Source organism: Pelobates fuscus, chromosome 11 (genome assembly GCF_036172605.1).
Source record: "Pelobates fuscus isolate aPelFus1 chromosome 11, aPelFus1.pri, whole genome shotgun sequence".
In the NCBI taxonomy this organism is placed as follows: Eukaryota; Metazoa; Chordata; class Amphibia; order Anura; family Pelobatidae; genus Pelobates; species Pelobates fuscus.
Genome location: NC_086327.1, coordinates 18648356 through 18673363, shown reverse-complemented (window position 1 = coordinate 18673363; position 25008 = coordinate 18648356). Strand labels below are relative to the sequence as shown.

At 40.9% G+C, this 25008-nt stretch overlaps 1 protein-coding gene across 2 annotated transcripts; it reads right to left on the bottom strand.

Moving 5' to 3' along the window:
• Positions 1-1005: 1005 nt before the first annotated feature.
• LOC134578055 (protein BTG3-like) lies at positions 1006-16501 on the bottom strand. Of its 2 annotated transcripts, none has more exons than XM_063437028.1 (5): positions 16431-16501; positions 6167-6364; positions 4982-5119; positions 3977-4187; positions 1006-2387 (listed from the first exon to the last, which is right to left on the bottom strand). In XM_063437028.1, the coding sequence occupies exons 2-5, from the start codon at positions 6337-6339 to the stop codon at positions 2178-2180; spliced, it is 732 nt and encodes a 243-aa protein (XP_063293098.1). In that variant the 5' UTR covers positions 6340-6364; positions 16431-16501; the 3' UTR covers positions 1006-2177. The 2 variants fall into 2 exon arrangements, with proteins under 2 accessions (XP_063293098.1, XP_063293097.1); XM_063437027.1 differs by lacking the exon at positions 16431-16501 and adding an exon at positions 9142-9194.
• Positions 16502-25008: the final 8507 nt, after the last annotated feature.

The window sequence follows — 25008 nt, the reverse complement described above, 5'->3', positions numbered from 1 at the left end:
GGCGTCCATCAAGTTCAGCCTTCCTCACATCTGTGTTTGCTGTTGATCCATGCATGATATAAACGCAATGCGCTTTACACCTAACACACCTATATACATTGCAAATAAAGATTATCAAGGCTCATTGACCACAAAGTATTATTATTCAAGAGTGAAATAGTAACTCGAGGATTACAAAGTAACTCTGTGAAAATACAATTAGTTGCTACATACGTAGAAGAGAATTCTATAGGCTCCAAGCTCATCACTTTTGTTGTATCTAACCTGCAGCCTCTCTCATAGTTTTTTTCATGTGTGAGGCTGTACTGGAGTCAAACACATACAGGGCCGCAAGTCACTACTTAATAAAAAAAGAGGGAAAAAATCATTAATTTAATTCAGTAAGCAAATTTTAAGCCACACAACGGCTTCTTTAGAACTAGAGTTGTGTCCTTCCTGTGCAAGTTTTTGTGTAACACCATACTCACACTGAGAACAATGGTTTGACCATACCTGCAATCTGAATCACTTCAGGAACTCTGGAAAAGGTGACATTTTGAGTTCATCTACTGCTTTTTATTTTATTTTTGTGCAGTATCTCACTGATCTTTTTGGGGTTTGCCATGACACCTGTAGTGTCCAAATGTTGTAGTTTACATCTCCCATAGCCAAAATGATGGCAAAGCATCAGGGGAGATATAGTCCATAACAGCTGGAGTCCTTAAGGTTATCTGCTCCTGACCTAGGGATACCTGAAATTGATTTACATTTACAAAATGCTGTCACTATATGACAAACATGTTTTGTATCCATTGACCCATTATGGGGTCAGCAGAATTAAGAAATATTACTTTATTCATAACAGCTCTTTAAACTAAATAATTAGGGCGCATTCAATTCACATAAGACATTTTAAACAAGCCCGCAATGAGCGTCACCATGTTTCGCAAAAAAAAAAATAAATAAAAAGGCGAATAAATTAATAGGTTAAAATTTTGTAGCAAAAAAAAAATGATATATGTTTTTATAGATTAGGATAAATACTTGGACATATACAGATTGCAACATGCATACTTCCAGGACGGGTTTTAATAGACCGCTTCTGACACTCTGAGGTTTAAAGCTCATCTCAAACCTTTGAGCACTGAGGAGGTAGATTGCACTTTTGTGTTCCACATATCTCTGTTATTCTACCTGTGAACTGGTTCTTTATGTACCAGGCCATATATGTTTAAGTCACAGTTTTAAGTCTTTAATTATGAGTTAGTTATACTGATAGTAATTTAATTTTATTCTCCAATTTATCATATGTGCTATAGAAAAAAAGGAGTGTCACAGTTTTTTTAATAACATGAGAACTGTCTGGTGATTCCTGAGAGAAAAGGATCGTCCGGCAATCCTTGGGGGCGGGATTGGGGAGAAGAGAAGATGCCTGTGCAGGTTTAGGTCAAGATCCTGGCTGATACTTAGAGGGGCATAACTAGTTAAACAGTCCAGTGGGGGGATCTGCCTGATGAACCTAAAATGTGAAGCTCAGCCTGCAGTAGGTAAGCGACAACGGCCAATCCTCTGCCCTTAAAGAAGGGCAATCCTTCTGTGCCTTATAAAAAAGGATATATCTGGCAGGACGTTAGACAAAAGGCTCTCTTCACTAGACCTGTGAAACTGTTGTTGTGCCCGGGATTGCCCTACTTACGTAGATAGGATAGGAACCTTCACTGAGCCTCGGAGGTAGGAGATGAGTCTCCTGCATTTGAGATAACTGCCTCAATTCACTAAATCTTGAAGACGAGATCATTTGTCTCCTAATTCAGCTATCTGACAAGACAAATTGGGGCTGTATTCACATTTTAGGGTCTCCAACACAATAGACCTTAGATGCCCCTTAAACTCTAAGCACTGTAGTGGATACATAAAAGGGTGAAAAGTGTATGAGATGCACAGTGTAATGCTACTACCACCTACCATAGAAATATGGAAATCAAATACCATCCGGGACTACAGAAATAGCAGTCTAAAGCTTGTTTTTGGCTAATTTCTGTTCCATGACTTTGTCCCTAAGGACTTGCACAGAAAACCTTTAACTTAAGAGAGTAGCTGTCTGGTGGGAAGAACCCACCATCCGCATGTAGATGAATAGCTTATGCTTTGAACTTCAGAGGTTACCATGAGGCTATGTGTTGATATATCCAGCAAGATCAGTTTACTGTTTTCTTGGTTGCAGTCCTGTTTGGCTTCCATTTTTGGTTCATCCCTCTCGATTTGCCTCCGTGATAGTATTTGATTGGTTTGGGAATCAGATAATAAAGAGTCACTGGCTGGTATGCTGGTATAAAACTCACTGTATTCCTGGGGTAACTGTAATAGACAGCAGATGCTGGAGACGGGTTGTAGTAATACTGTGCACCCTAGAGGAAAATAAGGTAAAAAAACCAAAACGATTCAGTTAAGAATCCATTAATACGAAGAAGAATGAACATAACACATAACACAATCAATCTGATACCTAAAGGTAAACTTTAACCACCAAAACAACTTTAGATTAATGAAGCAGTTTGTGTGTAAAGATCATGCTCCAGCAGTCTCATTGCTCAATTTCCTGCCATCTGGTTATGTAGCCCTAGTAACACCTTCCCAAGCTGTGACTAACAAAGCCTGTATGAAAAATGAAAGTTTTATTTTCAATCAGCTCTAACAGCAAAGGGTGTTTAATTTAGAGGTTGTTACCTCTTGCTCTGTTAATTAAACTTATAACACATATAAGAAGCTCCTGAAAGGCTATTACAGAGCAAGAAATTCTAGATTAAATGCACTGTGAAAAAAAGAACCTAAAAATGTAGTGTGTAGTGAGGCTGAGTAAATCACAGCCAGGGGAGCTATGAATGAATTGGGATATATATATATATATATATATATATATATATATATATATATATATATATATATATATATATATATTTAGAATAAATTAAAAGGGACGTTTGAAAGATGGGAGGGGAGATACATATGAGATTGAATGACAAGGGAGATTAAGAATTGAGGTGATGGGAGATATAAGATATATAAGGGGAGCTTAAATAGAGGAAGGTGTCTCTGATAGACATATGGAAGTTAGCAACAGGAAAAAGGCATAAATAATGAGGACATTCACTGTAACTAGGACAGTGATGGGGCACAAACCAAATATTGTAACTTAAATTGTGCAGGAAAGGAAAGAACCCGACCTCTCTCTCTTAACAATTCACTCATTTTCTCCCTCTTAATTTGAGATTTAATGTTTACATGTCTTTGTTTGTCTAAGAGTATTTGTGTACTCTTTGTTTGTCTAAGTGTATCTGTGTTTATGTCTATATGTATAATTGTATGTTTGTATGAATTTATCATCTGAATGTGAGCCAGAGACAAGGTCTTTAAAGTTAAAGGGGCTCAGGGATGGGGCCATGTTGGGAAAGGGCTTTATATATTTCCTTGGGAATAAGCCCAGCTTTTCTCGAACCTAAAAACATTGTTGATGGATATTGTGCCTGAACCACATCCTCCCATTTATAGATTGAAATTCTATAACAGATCCCACTGTATAAGTGTTTGTTTTGTAATTCTATTAAACATTAACTGAATTGAGTCATATTAAAATAGAGTTCTCCTCCAAGACCTGTAAGTGAAAATGACTGTACAGAGACATGTCTCGATCACACTTGCACGTTCTGTGCTTTGCTGTTGGTGATGCAATCTGAGGACAAAGAAGCCAACCTCGTGAGTCACACTTCCAGGTAAAGCAGTTATTAGAATAGTGCCCCTATAGGGCAAACTATGTGCATTAAAATATTAACAAACCTGCAGCAAAAACAAAACAGACAAAAGCACCCCCTCTACCCACTAATAATAAAACTAGCTTTAAGGTGTAATTACACAGAGTGAGTTCTAAGAGTATCATTGCTGCAGAACTCCATGGCTGCAGACGCTGGTTATAAGCAAGCAGAGGGTATATTGGTCTTACCATTTTCTCTGACTTGTTCATTGTAGTAATTTCCTTATTTCCCCCGGATTCTTCATCCTCACTGGAGCTCTCAGAGGGAGTCCCACATGTGTCTGAGCAATCTGAATGATAGTCGGAGGTCTCTAGATCTGATTTATCTGTATCTGAGGGTTCCTTGGTTACATTTATCTCCGGAATTTTCACTTTAAATGGGCTACAGCTTTTTCCCAACCTAGAAAAGGGAAATTAGTTAGAACTGCACCTGACATGAAACATGTCAACATCTAATCAAATCCAGGCACGATTCATTGAGAACAAACATGAAAGAAAGCAAAAACTAAATATTTACCTAATAAATTCTACAATATCTGAAAATGTAAAAATTCTAATTGTGTATTTAGCTTGTGTTTTCTTATTGCATTCTGTAATCACTTGACCTACATGACAATATCCTTGGTTTAACTGCATCTTCTGGCAAATAATTGGGCTAACGGTAAACTTTGGAGTGAGATAGACTTGTAGAATGTTACACAGGCTATACGGATGGTATGTAGGAATTGCAAACTTAACTATAAAAAAAAAAATAATAAGCTTCCTTGGTAGTTACACCACCATATGGGGACAACAAAGTGTAATTTCATATGAACTGGAAAAAAATGGTTTTGGAGTAACTTCAAAGGGATCAGAAGGGCATAAAATACTTGGAGAGAGCAGACCGTGGCAGATAGTGGACAGAATTGCATTCCAATTGAAAGAATTGCAACCCATAGACAAGAAAAAACCCCACTAACACCATCACACAACAATGACAAGCCTGCAGCCTACACGACAAGAATCAGAGAGCACTGAAGTATAAGACTGACTAACACGATTCATCACATAATTTTTTTTTTGAGTGGGGATTTACATTAAGTTTGACTATAAAGGTGGGAACATTTATTTAAAATAAGAATTGACACCGTCTCTTGGTTATGAGCATCTTACTTAATAAATAAATTAAATAAATAAATAAATAATCTTACTTACCGACAGGTGACCTCCTCAGGATCGATCCACAGATACATGTTTTTTGGCAGTGCCAGCTGCGAGCATCGTAGTCCACTCCGAACACATGCTTGCAATACTGAGTCGTCCACAACGGTGCTCTGTTCTATCCGTATACACCTGACAGAGAACACGATAAGGAATATAAGGTTAAGGGAAACAGCTGCAGACAATACTGAATTTCCTTTAAATCCTTAAAGAGATTGTCTACACTGGACAAGAAACTTGGAGACGTGAAGGGAAATCTTCACGTTTTTTCCAATTTAGTCTACAATTCCCACTACCTATGACTAGCTCATATGGGGTTTAGGATGCCTGGAGATGTATTTCAAAAGGCAAACTATCACATGTCACCTACCCTGTTTATATAATAAAGCAATTTATTTTACAAACTGACATAAGGAGTCAATTTACGAGCCCCGTACCTGTATGAATGATGTGAAAATCCACTGTGAGATTTCCCTGGTCTTTTTAGAAGAATTTAAGATTTAATCTGTTCAACAGATATGAACACTAGATTGGCTATACAACCACCAATGGCTGTCTCAATGTTCAGGAAGCAGTTAAAGCAAATTTGTCACTTTTCTATATATCATAAAGATATATTCTTTATGAAATACTGATCATGACTGTGACGGTATTTCACAGAAATTCGAACGCAATCCAAAGATACCATAAGACAAGCAGGGACTTGACAAGGATTGGCAAAAGGCAAAGCTCAGCCGTCAACCCTTGTCCAATTCTAGGAGCCGCCACAAGTAAAGACTGTGGTTTACAGCCATTGTCTATAGAGGGTCTTGTGGTATGTGCGAAAGTACAGAAACAGACGTAGGTTCTGGCAACTGAAGTGCCAAGAACTGTAGAGGACCTTGAGGATAAAGATGGCTTCGACCACGAGAGACAGTTTGAGGTAAATAAAACTTACCTTCCCCTGCACCCAATGGCCAACAGACCAACGTTGGATCTGTCACTTTTGGGGGTCTTTGCGAAATATGCAAAGACCACCATAAGTGAAAGATCCTCTTTGATTGATCATGAAGTGTCAAGCTATAATTTGATCCATAATGTGTTCTATTACAAAGAATATGTGGAGATTTCACTCATTTTCAAACATGACCTGAAGATACATATGAACATGGTAAATGTGAGCTGCCTAAAGAATGATACCTGTAGGCTTGTCCTTTATGTGGGCATTCTGGGTACCAGTGTCCTTCAAACCTTTCACTCAGGATGGATGACAAAGTCTCAATGAAAGTGTTGACCTGCTTATTGTCGAGCTTTTGATGACGATTCAGCAATCTTACAATGTAAGACGCCCCCAGTTTTATCTCGTCGTGCATTGCGGACTGTCACTGTATGCGGATCCTAGCAGTTGGAGCAAACACACATTATCAGACACGGCCTGGATTCTGCGCATCCTGACCATACAATAAAAAATATACACTCCTTGAAATATAAAATGTCTCTTTAACACCCTAGACAGAAAATAAAAAAATCATGCATTTTAATTATCCTTTTATTTTATGTCATGCATTGGCTCCACACTCTGGACATGTTAAAATGAAAATTACTCATAAACACCACCAACCCCAACTCAACCACAACCCCAACTTTAAAAATTAATTACTCAATTAATTAAACCCCTTAAGGACCAAACTTCTGGAATAAAAGGGAATCATGACATGTCACACATGTCATGTGTCCTTAAGGGGTTAAAGAAAGGGATATTTAAGTATTCCTCAATCGCAAGAGAGCTGTTACTGAATCAGTGGAAGCACTCACACACGACAGCACTGCACGAGCATGTGTGTGGCACTACTCCTAGTCAAAGGATGAAAGCGCACGGCTTGGCTGAATACTCATGGCCAATCCCATGGATCTTAAAATAAGCATTCTAAGACAGGGGGTGGGGGGGAGGAGATACAAAGGGAAATTCTGATGTAAGTATCCAATGTATTGTTTCATTTGTATAATGCATACAAGCTGGGTTACCTGCAGCCTGATGTAATATAAAGTACATCCAAAAAAACTATTATTTACATTACTTGACCCAATCACCTCTGCCAGGGCCAGTGCAAGGAATTCTGCTGCCATTCTTGCCGCCACCTCATGAGATAGTTCCACAAGTTCATTCACTAAGCTCCAAAAGGAAACAGTCCACTGATTTCTTTTAACAACAAAGTAGATATACCCCAAAAGAACATATGTTTTTTTTTTCTGCAACCCGTCCAATCAGATGCTTCTCACTGAGAAGCATCTGTTCTAAGGCTGCTGTTGTTCGCATGCGAAATCGATCACAGCTTTCCTATGTTCCCCTAGTTCAGATCATTGAGAAAGAGAGAAGGCAGGTGCATGCTAGTACTGCACATCTGCCTCTTCTGTTAGCTCTGTGGAGCTAAAGGAAGTGGGAGAAAACCTTCGTTGCTGTGTGACAGGCAGGGAGGTGTTTTGACCCCAATTATAAAAGGTCCAATTTCTATTGAAATCAGCCATTTTATAAACTGTCAAGAAAATGATAAACTCCAGACATATAAAGCACTTCAGCAAGTTCAAATACTTTATGTGTGTGGAGTATTCCTCTCTCTTAGCAAACTGCCTTAATCATACACAAACCCACAAACCATCAGCCTTATGCATACACACACTCACGTAAAAACTGCCTTATACATATAAACACACACAATGCCTAATACACACACACACAGAACGACACACAGCATGTGGCTTGTACATACACACACTCACAAACAAACTGCCTTATACATACACACACTCACGTAAAAACTGCCTTATACATATAAACATACACAATGCCTAATACACACAGACACACACAGACACACAGCATGTGGCTTGTACATACACCCACTCACAAACAAACTGCCTTATACATACACACACTCACGTAAAAACTGCCTTATACATATAAACATACACAATGCCTAATACACACACACACAGACACACAGAATGTGGCTTATACATACACACACACACAGACACACAGCATGTGGCTTGTACATACACCCACTCACAAACAAACTGCCTTATACATACACACACTCACGTAAAAACTGCCTTATACATATAAACACACACAATGCCTAATACACACACACACAGACACACAGAATGTGGCTTATACATACACACACTCACAAACAAACTGCCTTATACATACACACACTCACGTAAAAACTGCCTTATACATATAAACATACACAATGCCTAATACACACACACACACACACAGACACACAGCATGTGGCTTGTACATACACCCACTCACAAACAAACTGCCTTATACATACACACACTCACGTAAAAACTGCCTTATACATATAAACACACACAATGCCTAATACACACATACACACACACACACAGAATGTGCCTTATACATACACACACTCACGTAAAAACTGCCTTATACATATAAACACACACAATGCCTAATACACACACACACACAGACACACAGAATGTGGCTTATACATACACACACTCACGTAAAAACTGCCTTATACATACACACACTCACGTAAAAACTGCCTTATACATATAAACACACACAATGCCTAATACACACACACACACAGACACACAGAATGTGACTTATACATACACACACTCACAAACAAACTGCCTTATACATACACACACTCACGTAAAAACTGCCTTATACATATAAACACACACAATGCCTAATACACACACACACACACACACACAGACACACAGAATGTGGCTTATACATACACACACTCACAAACAAACTGCCTTATACATACACACACTCATGAAAAAACGGCCTTATACATATAAACACGCACAATGCCTAATACACACACACACACACACACAGACACACAGAATGTGGCTTATATATACATGCAAACAAAATGCCTAATATATATTGACTAATACACCAACACACAAACTGTCTCATACTCACACATTGCCTAATATATGCACTCACATGCAGCCTAATACATACACACACACACACTGCTTTATAGATACATACAGGGGTATGGATTCTTTTTTTAAATCTACTTGTCCAATCGACTAAAGTTGATCCATACACAAAAACAATGCCTCATACATAAACACATTGACCCATACAGAAATACACTCCACACCTCTGCTGGACATCTGTGCCATGCATTGTCCTCCTTCTCCTCCACAGTGGTACAAATGACCCTCTTCCCCTTGCTTTTCGCAGGCTAACTGTGTAATTCTGGACCCAGCATAATTCACAGCAATATTTACCTTCCAAAATTGGGAGCAAACAGTCTTATCTAGGAAACACACTACTGCAGCATGTTTAACTCTTTCATGGCAAGGGGTTACGCAAGGATAGCATGAAAGTCAACATCTGTCCTGAATGTGTTCGTAAATTACTTAACCTTCTCTTGTACGTGCTACATCTAACACCTTTATACATGTACACACACAGGTATATATATTTTTTATTTTTTGACTCACTGGACTTTCTCGCTTTGTGAAGCACTTTTATTAAATCATAATACAAACTAGATACATTTGATGTTTTTATAATTATTTTTTTCAATATTTATATTCTCTGATTAAATATGTAATGGAGCATAGATAAATCAGGGTTCTTCCATGCAAGGTATGGACGCTAATTAACCCTAAATATGCAATGCAAAACATCAAAGAAACTAAATGTTAATATATATATATATATAATCTTTATAAATCCCATTCCATTTGACGTTATAATATACTGTGTCAGACACACGTCTGCAGAAGCTAGAAAAGAAAGTAGGCTAAGAAAGAGTGTTTCCATCCCGAGGTTCCTCCTACGTAACGGCAGTAGATGTACTAATGTGGTGAGATATTTCTTTCAATATTAAACATGAATGGAAGGATGATGTATACGGAGACCCTGCAAATGTAGAAACATGACTGGGCCTGTAGAGTGTACGTGCCGGACTTTACATCCCACACAGGCCTTGGGGCTGGGACGGCCATGCCTGTCTGCAATTGGCAGGACGAGTCTTCCGAAGTTTTGGGACTAAAACATAACTGTAGATTATTATTTGGAAGTCAAAGTGAATTTCACCGAAATAGCTTAATTGAAAACATAGCAGACTTCCCCACAGTTTTATGAAGAACACACGTCTGATGATGTACTACCCTTTGTGGGTTTGTGGAGATCACTGCTGGTATTGTGTGCAGAATAGAGCTACGCCAATCTGTCAGGAGTCACAAAGTGATAGGATAATGTTAATAATTGGTTATTTACAGCATTGAGGTACTGGTGGTAAGGGAGTTTTATTTTGTTTTATATGCATGTGGTTTTGCCTACATCCATCTCTATATTAAAGGACCACTATAGGCACCCAGACCACTTCAGCTCAATGAAGTGGTCTGGGTGCCAGGTCCCTCTAGTTTTAACACTGCAGCTGAAAACATCGCAGTTTCAGAGAAACTGCTATGTTTACACTAGGGTTAATCCAGCCTCTAGTGGCTGTCTCACTGACAGCGGCTAGAGGCGCTTCCGCGATTCTCACTGTGAGAATCACAGTGAGAAGACCCTGGATGTCCATAGGAAAGCATTGAGTAATGCTTTTATATGGGCTGTTTTAATGCGCGTGCGGCTACCCAGCACAGAGGGAGCCCGGCGCTGCAGAAAGGTAAGTGGATGAAGGGGTTTTAACCCCTTCAGCCCAGCGGGAGGGGGGCCCTGAGGCTGGGGGGGAACCCAATGACCCTATAGGGCCAGGAAAACGAGTTTGTTTTCCTGGCACTATAGTGCTCCTTTAAGTAAATGCTACAGCCTTAAAATAATCGAGCCATGTCTGCAATTTTTGTTACCAGTTGAATTGCTAGTAACTTTGTCCTCCGTGGGTATTTCACAGCTCCCAGGATGCTTAGCTGGTCCCTGAGGTAGGGTATTTCACAGTTCCCAGGATCAGTTTTCGCAACGGGGCCCCATGGATAGTGTGTACACCACTGGTTAAGCCCCATTCTATTTCTTTTTTTTTTTTTTAAACGGTGTCTTTCTATGATTGTTTGAACTTTTATATGAATACACAAGTCGATTCTACCATCTTAAAGGAGTAGTCTAGGCACCATAACCACTAAATACTGATGACAGTTTTGAGAAGATTGACTGAAACCAAGGGACCCGCTTCTGCATTAGGAATGTCCATTTCATTTACAGTTTAACGCCATTCATTGGTTGAGACCTAACAAATATGGATTAAATAGATTTATTACTAAAAAGTTTTATTGAATAATTTTGAAGACTGTCTGACAGACAGGGTGAACCTATGGCTCAAAAATAAATTGGTTTTACTTGAAAACAGCGCTAACATGAGATGGCAGGGACAGGATCTAAGCACCCAAACACAAACTTAATGAAGTTGTTTTGGTGCTTAGATTGACCCTTTAAAATGTGCAGTTATCTGTCTTACCAATTCTCAAAACTTCCTGCTTAAATTAATCAATACCAATATCTCTCTGCTGTCAGCAGACTGTGCCTGTTCATTTATTTTAGTATAAAGGCGGCTGTGTTTTTGAAAGAGGTTGCGAAAGTTTACCTCACCCTACACGACTGTGTCATCACTTTCATACTCGGAAATAAACAAACACGGGGAGTTTTGAGAAATTATGGACAATCCCAAGAGGACATTGATTTCCTGATAGCGAAAAAACTTCCTCTTCCTGATGTCATTTATGAAGTAAGGGAGGGAGGGAAGGAGGGAATGAGATGACTTGTAACCGAAGGAGAGGAGGATATAATGGAAACTTGATTTAGGAAAATCAAAACCATTTTAAAAATAAAGAGAAGTAATTGAGATTTACCAATAAATGATATTTTCCAGAGTTCACACTTGCAGTAAAATCCCTCAGTTTTCCTATTTAGCAATCTCGACGACTTTCTAACAACCATAGTGGTTGTTAGAAAACTCCTCAAACACTCTCAGCCAGCCACTTGTCATGAACCCGTGTGTAAACTCCTCAAACACTCTCAGCCAGCCACTTGTCATGAACCCGTGTGTAAACTCCTCAAACACTCTCAGCCAGCCACTTGTCATGAACCCGTGTGTAAACTCCTCAAACACTCTCAGCCAGCCACTTGTCATGAACCCGTGTGTAAACTCCTCAAACACTCTCAGCCAGCCACTTGTCATGAACCCGTGTGCAAACTCCTCAAACACTCTCAGCCAGCCACTTGTCATGAACCCGTTTGTAAACTACTCAAAAACTCTCAGCCAGACACTTGCCACAAACCTGTGTGCAAACTCCTCAAACACTCTCAGCCAGCCACTTGTCACGAACCTGTGTGCAAACTCCTCAAACACTCTCAGCCAGCCACTTGTCATGAACCCGTGTGCAAACTCCTCAAACACTCTCAGCCAGCCACTTGTCATGAACCCGTTTGTAAAATACTCAAAAACTCTCAGCCAGACACTTGCCACGAACCTGTGTGTACAAAATATTTTTGGAGCGGATAGTTGCTAAAAATCCCAGGCTTCTGTCATTCCCATGATCCGAAAGGAGATCCTCATATCCTGAAGTTATAGTGCAGAACTTTATTATTATTATTATTATTGGAATTTATATAGCACTAACTTATTCTGCAGCGCTTGACAATATTAACACGTTCTTTAGTTGAAGTTTCCCACCGGGGGGTTAGATTTATTTACTAGGCCCCAAAAATCACTACCAAAGTTGTTGTGGTTATAGTGGAACAATGTTTTTTTTCAAACAGAAATAGACATCAGATTACTAGTTGCTACAGGACAGAAACGTGATCTAATTCTTCTAGAAATCTGTGTCAGTCAATTTATAAAATGGGCACAAAAGTTTGCTCTCTAAAAAAAACAATATTTTTATTACAATAAAAGTGCCTGTATTGCATATGATGTAATCTGCAGTTAACAAACTCATGCAGACTGCATACTTCCTGTGTCTCCAGATTAGCCGCGGTAGTGATGACACTAAGAGTAATCAGACTGTAGTAATCTAGAGTCCAAGAATCTGTGTCACACGCAGCGAGGGGGCGGGTGGATGAGGTCAAAGCAGAAATTGCTCTTTGCCGTTTCACCATCAGAACAAAACAAAGATTTGTGTTATTAGCAAGGTCAGGACGCCGTGCCCTTAGCGCCAGCGAAGGACCTTTATATGTCAGCTGTTACGCGTGACCAGCAGGCTCTGTCCCAGCTTGCCCTCTGAGGGGAAGATCAAACGCCCGTGTTCAAAATAAGCAGCTAAAATGTCGTTATTTATCAATTATTACACCAGAGAGAACATGTTGAGATTTCTCTAATTTTTCAAATATTTTCTGCATATTATTGGGAAATACTGCATTTCATTAACTCTATCATGGCTGTTGGCAGACAGTAATGCTGTTTTGTAGTTTAGATATACTAGGTTATTCAGTAAAGTGAGAATTCTAAGTGTATTTCAAATTTAAGATATAAGTAGTCGAAATGGGGGGGGGGGGGGGGCAGCTATGCTTTCAGTTCTTCCTTCTTTGGTCTTAACATGAAATTCACTTTAAATTCTCATTTTAGTAAATAAAGATGATGTTTTTAATTCTTCTTATCCCCTTAAGGGCACAGCTTCTGAAATGAAAGGGAATCGTGACAGACAATTTCCATCATGTGTCTTTAAGGGTTAAAGCGTATCTGGCATTATTGACTAATTCATAAATTTTACATTAAAAGAGATCATAAGACAATGTAAGGCTGTGTTCATTTTGTCGACTAACAATTTTAGCCAAATTGAAAGTTGCAGCCAAAATTAACACTGTACAGAGGGGCTGGGGAAGGGGCAAATGAGACGGACCAGGGCTTGAGAGAGAGACACCTAGAGGGGCTGGGAGGCACACAGAGACACAGAGGTTCTGGGGAAGTGGCAAAAGAGACAGATAGAGGCTTTCACTAAACCCATTAGATTTTAGTTGTGTTGACTAAAATCTAATTGAGATTTAGGCAACGATAACTAGACTAAATCTTAAACAATTCAGATGGCTAAAATACGACTAAAACTAAAATGGCTTTTTAGTCAAAAGACTAAGACTAAAACTAAATTGAAATTTGCCGCCAAAATTAACACTGTTGTAAGGACTACTTGGTGTTTGTGATAAAGCCAAGGCTGATAAAACTTTAAAAAAAAAAAAAAACACACAACTTCCGCCATTAACTTTTGTCTTATCCCAGAAGCCATTAGGCGACGGCTGAGGAAAAAGGCATCTTCTCTGTAGAATTGTGCAGGATCTTCCGTAGACTTTTGTTTTGTACTCTCGCGCATGCACTTATGTACAATAGGTAAGTATAACCCGCCATAAATTCTAATGTTATTTAGGTGTCTTTGAGGAATTGTGGTGCGAGGGGACAGACAAGGCTCCATACGTTACTCATAGCACTAAGTTTTACTTCCTCCTGGTAATCAAGGCTATGTGGTTTAAACTAGTAAAAAAAGGGGAAATACTAAAAGCAGTTCACCCGCACACACCCTACGTTAATGGATATTCCAATGAACACACCAGAATGCCCCCAGAAACCCATGGGTTGTTCCCTAATTCCTTCAAATTGCTACCCAAATGATATCACCACCTTTGTGGATGCAGATTCCATTTGTCCTGACATTTATTAATTCCTCATTTTAATGCGCAGTGCTTGCAAATTTATATGCAGGCAGGGTGAAATCAAATTCCCACGGGACCCATAGGGATTTTACATACTGCCGGGCAGCACTTTCATTCCCTGCCCCATAAAATTAAAATACATAAATAAATAAACCAAAAGCCCTGATTGCGACCATTACTGAACAGAAATTTCTCTGGAAGGTGACAGACTTGGTAATACCCTGCTCATTCACGTCAATTCAAACATTATTTATATAACAAAAAGTCAATAAAGATAATGTTTTGCAATAATAATGAATTTCATGTTATCAATCAGTTCAGTAAATATTTATCATTATAGGAGGTCAGACCATTAACCCTTTACACACACGGCCCATCTCAGCTCTTGTCAATATATATCTGTATAGTGAAGGCTGTCATGCTGCTCAGGAAGATATTACTATGGAGGGATGTTATTCAGGATCCTGTGTGATGATCATCTACCTGTGTGTGTCTCTCTCTGCCTGTCTCTCTGATATGCCCTGGGATGGCATAATAACATATTCAGGATCCTGTGTGATGATCATCTACCTGTGTGTGTCTCTCTCTGCCTGTCTCTATGATATGTCCTGGGATAGCATAATAACATATTCAGGATCCTGTGTGATGATCATCTACCTGTGTGTGTCTCTCTCTGCCTGTCTCTATGATATGCCCTGGGATAGCATAATAACATATTCAGGATCCTGTGTGATGATCATCTACCTGTGTGTGTCTCTCTCTGCCTGTCTCTATGATATGCCCTGGGATAGCATAATAACATATTCAGGATCCTGTGTGATGATCATCTACCTGTGTGTGTCTCTCTCTGCCTGTCTCTATGATATGCCCTGGGATAGCATAATAACATATTCAGGATCCTGTGTGATGATCATCTACCTGTGTGTGTCTCTCTCTGCCTGTCTCTATGATATGCCCTGGGATAGCATAATAACATATTGAGGATCCTGTGTGATGATCATCTACCTGTGTGTGTCTCTCTCTGCCTGTCTCTATGATATGTCCTGGGATAGCATAATAACATATTCAGGATCCTGTGTGATGATCATCTACCTGTGTGTGTCTCTCTCTGCCTGTCTCTATGATATGCCCTGGGATAGCATAATAACATATTCAGGATCCTGTGTGATGATCATCTACATGTGTGTGAGCTGTGTCTCTGCCTGGCTCTATGATATGCCCTGGGATAGCATAATAACATATTCAGGATCCTGTGTGATGATCATCTACCTGTGTGTGTGTCTCTCTCTGCCTGTCTCTATGATATGCCCTGGGATAGCATAATAACATATTCAGGATCCTGTGTGATGATCATCTACATGTGTGTGAGCTGTGTGTCTCTCTGTGTCTGTCGTTGTGTGTTACATTGTGAGAGCATGAGAAGTCATTCAGTATCCTGTGTGATGATCACTTACCTGTGTGTGTCTCTATGTGTCTGTCTTTGTGTGATACATTGTAACTGCATTGATAGTAATGTGTGATGGTCACTTACCTGTGTGTGAGCTGTGTGTGTCTCTCTCTGTGCGATACACTGTTACTGGATATGGCTAGTTGTTTCAGCATTCTGTGTGATAATCACTTACCTTTGTTTGTGTCTCTCTCTGTGTCTGTCTTTGTGTGATACACTGTAACTGCATTGATAGTAATGTGTGATGATCACTTACCAGTGTGTGAGCTGTGTGTGGCTCTCTCTGTGTCTTTCTTTGTGTGATACACTGTAACAGCATGGATAGTTATTCAGTACTCTGTGTGATGATCACTTACCTGTGTGTGTGGCTCTCTCTGTGTCTTTCTTTGTGTGATACAATGTAACAGCATGGCTCTCACTACTTCCCAGCACAAGTTTATGAGTCAGCCACTAGGGGTGGGAATCCCCAATCCGTGACGTCACAGCCCATGTTTGGACATCCTGAGAGCGGCAGGCAGGAAGAGGAGGCTTAGCCCTGTATCAGGCACATGGGCATCAACTGCTAGGAACTGCTCTCAGCCATGTCTGTCTGTAACTAGACTGCCTGTCTGTCTGTAACAAGCCTGCCTGTGACTGCTTATAGAATCACAGTCAAAAAAGTGCAGGGAGTGCTGTCTGAGACCCAGTCAGTGAGAGTGCATGGAGACAGTCACAGCTTGGAATGCTGTCTGAGACCCAGTGAGAGTGCAGGGAGACAGTCACAGCTTGGAATGCTGTCTGAGACACAGTCAGTGAGAGTGCTGGGAGACAGTCACAGCTTGGAGTGCTGTCTGAAACACAGTGAGAGTGCAGGGAGACAGTCACAGCTTGGAGTGCTGTCTGAAACACAGTAAGAGTGCAGGGAGACTGTCACAGCTTGGAGTGCTATCTGAAACACAGTGAGAGTACAGGGAGACTGTCACAGCATGGAGTGCTGTCTGAGACACAGTCAGTGAGAGTGCAGGGAGACAGTCACAGCATGGAGTGCTGTCTGAGACACAGTCAGTGAGAGTGCAGGGAGACAGTCACAGCTTGGAGTGCTATCTGAAACACAGTGAGAGTGCAGGGAGACAGTCACAGCATGGAGTGCTGTCTGAGACACAGTCAGTGAGAGTGCAGGGAGACAGTCACAGCTTGGAGTGCTATCTGAAACACTGTGAGAGTGCAGGGAGACAGTCACAGCTTGGAATGCTGTCTGAGACACAGTCGGTGAGAGTGCATGGAGACAGTCACAGCTCGGAGTGCTGTCTGAGACCCAGTGAGAGTGTAGGGAGACAGTCACAGCTTGGAGCACTGTCTGAGACACAGTCAGTGAGAGTGCAGGGAGACAGTCACAGCTTTGAGTGCTGTCTGAGACACAGTCAGTGAGAGTGCTGGGAGATAGTCACAGCTTGGAGTGCTGTCTGAAACACAGTGATAGTGCAGGGAGACAGTCACAGCTTGGAGTGCTGTCTGAAACACAGTGAGAGTGCAGGGAGACTGTCACAGCTTGGAGTGCTGTCTGAAACACAGTGAGAGTGCAGGGAGACAGTCACAGCTTGGAGTGCTGTCTGAAACACAGTGAGAGTGCAGGGAGACAGTCACAGCTTGGAGTGCTGTCTGAAACACAGTGAGAGTGCAGGGAGACTGTCACAGCTTGGAGTGCTGTCTGAAACACAGTGAGAGTGCAGGGAGACAGTCACAGCTTGGAGTGCTGTCTGAAACACAGTGAGAGTGCAGGGAGACTGTCACAGCTTGGAGTGCTGTCTGAAACACAGTGAGAGTGCAGGGAGACAGTCACAGCTTGGAGTGCTGTCTGAAACACAGTGAGAGTGCAGGGAGACAGTCACAGCTTGGAGTGCTGTCTGAGACACATTGTCAGCATTCTTTACATCCACGTGGTCAGACGGTCTGGAAGAGCTCAGTGTGTCCTGGTCCCATCTCTGAATGGTTTATTCACTAAAGATCAACTAGTAAAAAACAAATGGTTGTAATTTGAAGTAAAGTGAATAACCGGGTAACAAGGCTGGTATAGAAGGTTACCTCCTGTTATATTTTAGCATTTAGCATAGTTAAATGGGTTTATTTACCAAACTCTGAATCTTTGTGGATTATAAGCCAAATTGCTACATTTTGGAAAAAAATTATAATTGATTTTAAAACATTCTCCAGCTGATCTATAGCCATAGTTTGCCTTGTGACGAGAGCAATCTCGCCACATTGCATTGGAGAAGCCTGGTTGCCCGCCTGCTGCCTCTGGACTATGGACCAGACTTTAAAAGACTTTATTTTCCCTGCAGAAAGGCTTATTCGTGCCTTTCTGCCGGGGTGTTCGGTAGATTTAATCTACCGAATAAACTGTCGAAGGAGCGACCACCTGGGAGCTGGAGTGTGCCGTCAATTTACCTCCCTGAAGCTGCGGTTAACCGCAGCTTAATTGACAAATACAGGGTGGTCTTTGTTCGTTTACCGAACAAGTGGCGGCGGCCATTTTAAAAGTCCCGTACGGCCAGCGGTGTTCGGCGCTTAAACTATGGAACTAAAAACGGACACTTATTTGCACGAACACCTCTGAGCCGTCCGCCGCCTGGTTCTTATTCGTACAGATCAAACGAATACATGTCTATTCGGTATTTTATTTTATGTGAATGTGTTAACCCAGATAGCTATGCCATGGAGCCCATTCGTGTAGTTAAAGACTTTGGCTCCATGGCAATTGAACTGTGTGTATAGGATCTGAGCGCTATTCGGTAGTTTTGTGCGCTCAGATCCCAGCTATCTGGGGATATGTGAAATGTCTGTGTTTTATGCAGACAAGGTGACTTTATGTATTTTAAAGTGTTTTACTGTCTTTGTGTCCCCACGTGTATAATGGAGTCTTGCCTCTGTCCTGGGAGATAATTGAATTACTTCTCAATTATCTCCAGGATAGAGGGAGGGAATTAGGATGCATTGTGGGGATGTTTTACTGCTGTGTGTCTGTAATTGGTGTATGTCTGTCCCTTGTCACAGTCTTCCATCTGGTCCCCTAGGGGAGTGTCCACCAGGTGGGAGACTTGCATAAATACTGGGCGGGTAGCCCTGAATAAACCAGACCACTGCTTGACCCTCAACACGGAGCCTTGTCTCGTTCTTGGGGGGATTTACTGTATGCTGTTTGCCAGGACTGTAAGCTGATTGTCTGCTTTTCCTGTTCGTCTGCTAGCAGCTATTTGTGAGGTTCCAGTTCGGGAGGTGGAGTGCTATTTTGTATCCAGTTCGGGAGTTTGGGTGTTCTGCAGTAGCTGTGCCTGTATATCTGGAAGGGGAAGATCTACTAAACGGCTTTTAACCCCTTTTATGCCTGGGGGTGCCGTTACATGCCTATTTCAGCCTAAATGTTCAATTAACTGTGATTCTATTTTTATTGAACAAATCCCAAAGTGCCGCCCTGTAATATTTTTAAGAAGCCTAGGTAAGAAAAATCACATTACGAAACAAGCCAGTCTCCTTGGGATTGGTCTTCGTTTAAATGGGCACTCAAATAATTTTTTATTTTTATAATAATTGTACTCTCATAGGTCTACAACAATACTGAATATTGTTTTTTTTATATGGATTTATATTCATATTTATTTCAGTCATATGGCCCCTGGTATAGATCATGCCCTTCAGTCTCACAGCTTCTGCCATTTAGGAGTTCATTCACACACGCACCAGTTTAAGATGAGGAATGCTTCCTTTTTCCATTTTGCCATAAATAGAGCTATACTTTTGTGAAAGAGCAGCAGTAGTTGTTTTTCCCTTGTTGTTGAACACATTTATTCTCTAAGCAGAATCCCATGTGGGGATCATACCACCTATGCCCTTGTCATAGAGCAGTTAGCCTGCCCTATATATTGTGAATATATTTTATTATATTTTATACACCAGTAATATTTTATTGAGAGCACTATTGCTGTTTTATCATCTTCCCTCTGAGCTCCTGTTACCATCTTTAAGAACACTCATCATATATCCCAGAGGCGGGGATTGTACCGCTGTATGCCTACCACACTAGAGTTAGTATAAGCTCTATCAAATGTGAGTGTATTTACTATATTTTATCATCTTTTACCCATTGTGGAATATACTGCACCATTATTGTTTCCATTTTTATCTCCCCCTTGGCTATCTGTCACTGCACCGAAGAGGATACTCACCGCATATCCTACAAGCGGGGATTATACCGCTGCAAGCTATACACACCAGAGCTGGATTAAGCTCTACCAAAAGTGAGTAAGACTTCTTCCTTAATATTTGACACCTCTTGGAATGTCCTGCCATCATCCCTTTCATCTCTCATCGCCGTCTCCTATATATTTGAACACTGCGAGGAGCGGAACCTTACAACTCCAGAAACCAGCATAGGATCCAAGTTCCACTCTACTGGACTCTGTTCTAACTACTATTACCCTAACTAGGACTTTTATTTATTTACTTTGTTTATTGGCGCAGTCCCATGCTTTTGTTTGTTTTCTATCTGTCCACTAATTTCAAGGACACGTGAGGGAGTCCTTGCTTTGGATTGCTGCCTCTTCTTCTTATGATACATTAGCGCTGACTCTATTCTCCATTTTTTTTCCATAAATAGACCCTCTCCCTGGCACTCACATAATTAAAACCAATAGGGTTATTAACTAAAGTGAGAATTCAAAGTGAATTGAAAATTTAAGTCCAAAATAGCGAAACTGGAGAACTATATATAATCACTTCAGCGAACAACCCTTGAAGAACTCTATAGGAAACTTCAAAGGTTTATTGACAGCATTACAAATATTGTAGTGGTTATGGTACAAAGAGGGTCTGACTGCCGATATCCCCAGTTTCTGATACAACATGCGCAAGAAGTCTGACTAAAAACTGAGCTCTCCCACCATCTCTGCTGCAACTTGGTGATCTGTAGTGGTTATGGTTCTTAGAGTGCTTTAAGAAATGAACAACGGTTCTGTGTAGCTCCTAATTTATTTCTTCACACAACTCTGCTATTTACCTCCTTAACCTCAAGCAGGATTAAAGGTAACAGGCAGGTGTCTGCAGCCATATTACGCACAATCCTGACTCACACTGTTTACGCCTCTTGCATGTGCAGTGTCTTAGTTTCACTACAGCAAAGCATCCTGTTTGCAGGTCACATGCATTAAATTCCTGCCAGGAACAGGAGCTCATTAAGCACTCACACACCCCTTCTGTGAGATCATGATACAGAGAGGGAAAATGCAAATGCCATTAAAATTTACGATGTCCGTAAACCAGAGAGGAATTTGCAGAGTTTCCCCTCACAGCACTAGGACTGGTGGCCTTGCAATGTACAATCTGAATCATGGCGAGGGTTTGAATAACGGAATTAACTTTACTCTTGCGGATCCAGTTTGGCCTTCCAACTCACTTTACTTGACTGTAAAGTAAGAATTGGAGCTCGATGATGCCCAAAACATTCAAGGCTAGTTTTTGCATCTTCTAAAATTTTGGGTATCCCGGTTTGTAGTAGTTTAGTCCAAGGCTCAATTCTTCTCTTTTCCCTTCTCTCCTTCTCAAGATCTATTCAGTTTAGTCTGCTTTGCCCCGACTTCCCAGACATCTCTTACAATTAGTCCCAAAATGTCTGTCACTCTGAATAAAACCAACATGTCTTTTATCTAGGCCACCAGACCGCTCACCCAGGACTTCGAATAGAAGTCTTGCGGATCCTTGTAAAAGGACTTGATAGGCCCAAACCCCCAAAGGCACACACAGACACACAGCTAACCATTTCCTGGCACATTCACAGATACACACAGCTAACCATTTCCTGGCACATTCACAGACACACACAGCTAACCATTACCTGGCTCATTCACAGACACACACAGCTATCCATTTCCAGGCATATTCACCGACACTCACCGGTAACCATTTCCAGGTACATTCACAGACTCTCCCAGGTAACCATTTCCAGGTACATTCACAGACTCTCACAGGTAACCATTTCCAGGTACATTCACAGACTCTCACAGGTAACCATTTCCAGGTACATTCACAGACTCTCACAGGTAACCATTTCTAGGTACAGTCACAGACTCACACAGGTAACCATTTCCAGGTACATTCACAGACTCTCACAGGTAACCATTCCCAGGTACATTCACAGACACTCACAGGTAACCATTTCCAGGTACATTCACAGACTCTCACAGGTAACCATTTCCAGGTAAATTCACAGACTCTCACAGGTAACCATTTCCAGGTACATTCACAGACTCTCACAGGTAACCATTTCCAGGTACATTCACAGACTCTCACAGGTAACCATTTCCAGGTACATTCACAGACTCTCACAGGTAACCATTTCCAGGTACATTCACAGACTCTCACAGCTAACCATTTCCTGGCACATTCACAGACACACACAGCTAACCATTACCTGGCTCATTCACAGACACACACAGCTATCCATTTCCAGGCATATTCACCGACACTCACCGGTAACCATTTCCAGGTACATTCACAGACTCTCCCAGGTAACCATTTCCAGGTACATTCACAGACTCTCACAGGTAACCATTTCCAGGTACATTCACAGACTCTCACAGGTAACCATTTCCAGGTACATTCACAGACTCTCACAGGTAACCATTTCTAGGTACAGTCACAGACTCACACAGGTAACCATTTCCAGGTACATTCACAGACTCTCACAGGTAACCATTCCCAGGTACATTCACAGACACTCACAGGTAACCATTTCCAGGTACATTCACAGACTCTCACAGGTAACCATTTCCAGGTAAATTCACAGACTCTCACAGGTAACCATTTCCAGGTACATTCACAGACTCTCACAGGTAACCATTTCCAGGTACATTCACAGACTCTCACAGGTAACCATTTCCAGGCTCATTCACAGACTCTCACAGGTAACCATTTCCAGGTACATTCACAGACTCTCACAGGTAACCATTTCCAGGCTCATTCACACACTCTCACAGGTAACCATTTCCAGGTACATTCACAGACTCTCACAGGTAACCATTTCCAGGTACATTCACAGACTCTCACAGGTAGCCATTTCCAGGTACATTCACAGACTCTCACAGGTAACCATTTCCAGGTACATTCACAGACTCTCACAGGTAACCATTTCCAAGTACATTCACAGACTCTCACAGGTAACCATTTCTAGGTACAGTCACAGACTCTCACAGGTAACCATTTCCAGGTACATTCACAGACTCTCACAGGTAACCATTTCCAGGTACATTCACAGACTCTCACAGGTAACCATTTCCAGGTACATTCACAGACTCTCACAGGTAACCATTTCCAGGTACGTTCATAGACTCTAACAGGTAACCATTTGCAGGTACATTCACAGACTCTCACAGGCAACCATTTCCAGGTACATTCACAGACTCTCACAGGTAACCATTTCCAGGTACATTCACAGACTCTCACAGGTAACCATTTCCAGGTACGTTCACAGACTCTAACAGGTAACCATTTCCAGGTACATTCACAGACTCTCACAGGTAACCATTTCCAGGTACATTCACAGACTCTCACAGGTAACCATTTCCAGGTATATTCACAGACTCGCACAGGTAACCATTTCCAGGTACATTCACAGACTCTCGCAGGTAACCATTTCTAGGTACAGTCAAGGACTCTCACAGGTAACCATTTCCAGGTACATTCACAGACTCTCACAGGTAACCATTTCCAGGTACATTCACAGACTCTCACAGGTAACCATTTCCAGGTACATTCACAGACTCTCACAGGTAACCATTTCCATGTACATTCACAGACTCTCACAGGTAACCATTTCCAGGTACATTCACAGACTCTCACAGGTAACCATTTCCAGGTACATTCACAGACTCTCACAGGTAACCATTTCCAGGTACATTCACAGACTCTCACAGGTAACCATTTCCAGGTACATTCACAGACTCTCACAGGTAACTATTTCCAGGTACATTCACAGACTCTCACAGGTAACCATTTCCAGGTACATTCACAGACTCTCACAGGTAACCATTTCCAGGTACATTCACAGACTCTCACAGGTAACCATTTCCAGGTACATTCACAGACTCTCACAGGTAACCATTTCCAGGTACATTCACAGACTCTCACAGGTATCCATTTCCAGGCTCATTCACAGATGCGCACATTTATTTTGCCTAATTTCTTCCATACATATTCCAGTTCTTTTTCATTCACTTTCCTCAATATTTAAAACTTTGCCCTCATTCTCTCTATCATGATCTGTCATGTTACTGCTGGATGATCAAAGGGTGTATATTACTTGTTGTTTTTCTACTATCTGCTCCATAAAACATTGTATAAATAATTGTGTAACTATGTTTTTAAGAAGGATTATTTGCATTTTTGGATACCATGTGTGAGTAATCCAGGAAGCTTGCACTCTATGTATACCTAATAAAGTATCACCTGTATGCTACGTTTTTCCAAATAACTTTTACCCCAGATTTGTCATCACTGGTTTATCAACCCTCAGGAAAATTTCACACAATTCGAGCCATAGGGGGATTTATGTATAAATTTAGGGTCATAGTTCTAAAAAAAAAAAGAAGAAGAAGAAAAAACAGGAGAATATTGCTGTACAGTGCCCCGTTTTAAAAACTTTTCACAAGAACTGCAAAAGATAACTAACGCAATATTGAGGTTATTCACTAAATCAGTGAAAGGGAATTAAAACCTGTTTTCTAAAACAGTCTCCAACGCAGCTTGTCAGAATTTCAAAATTTCCAATTTAATGTTGGAATTTAATTTAAAGTTTGCTCACATCAAAAGTAGTAATCGTTAAGTTAAAACTGATTTGTAAAAATAGCTGAGGAATTTCTCCAAACCAGTTATTTTGGCTGAAATGTTGCAATTCAGTTTTAAATTATT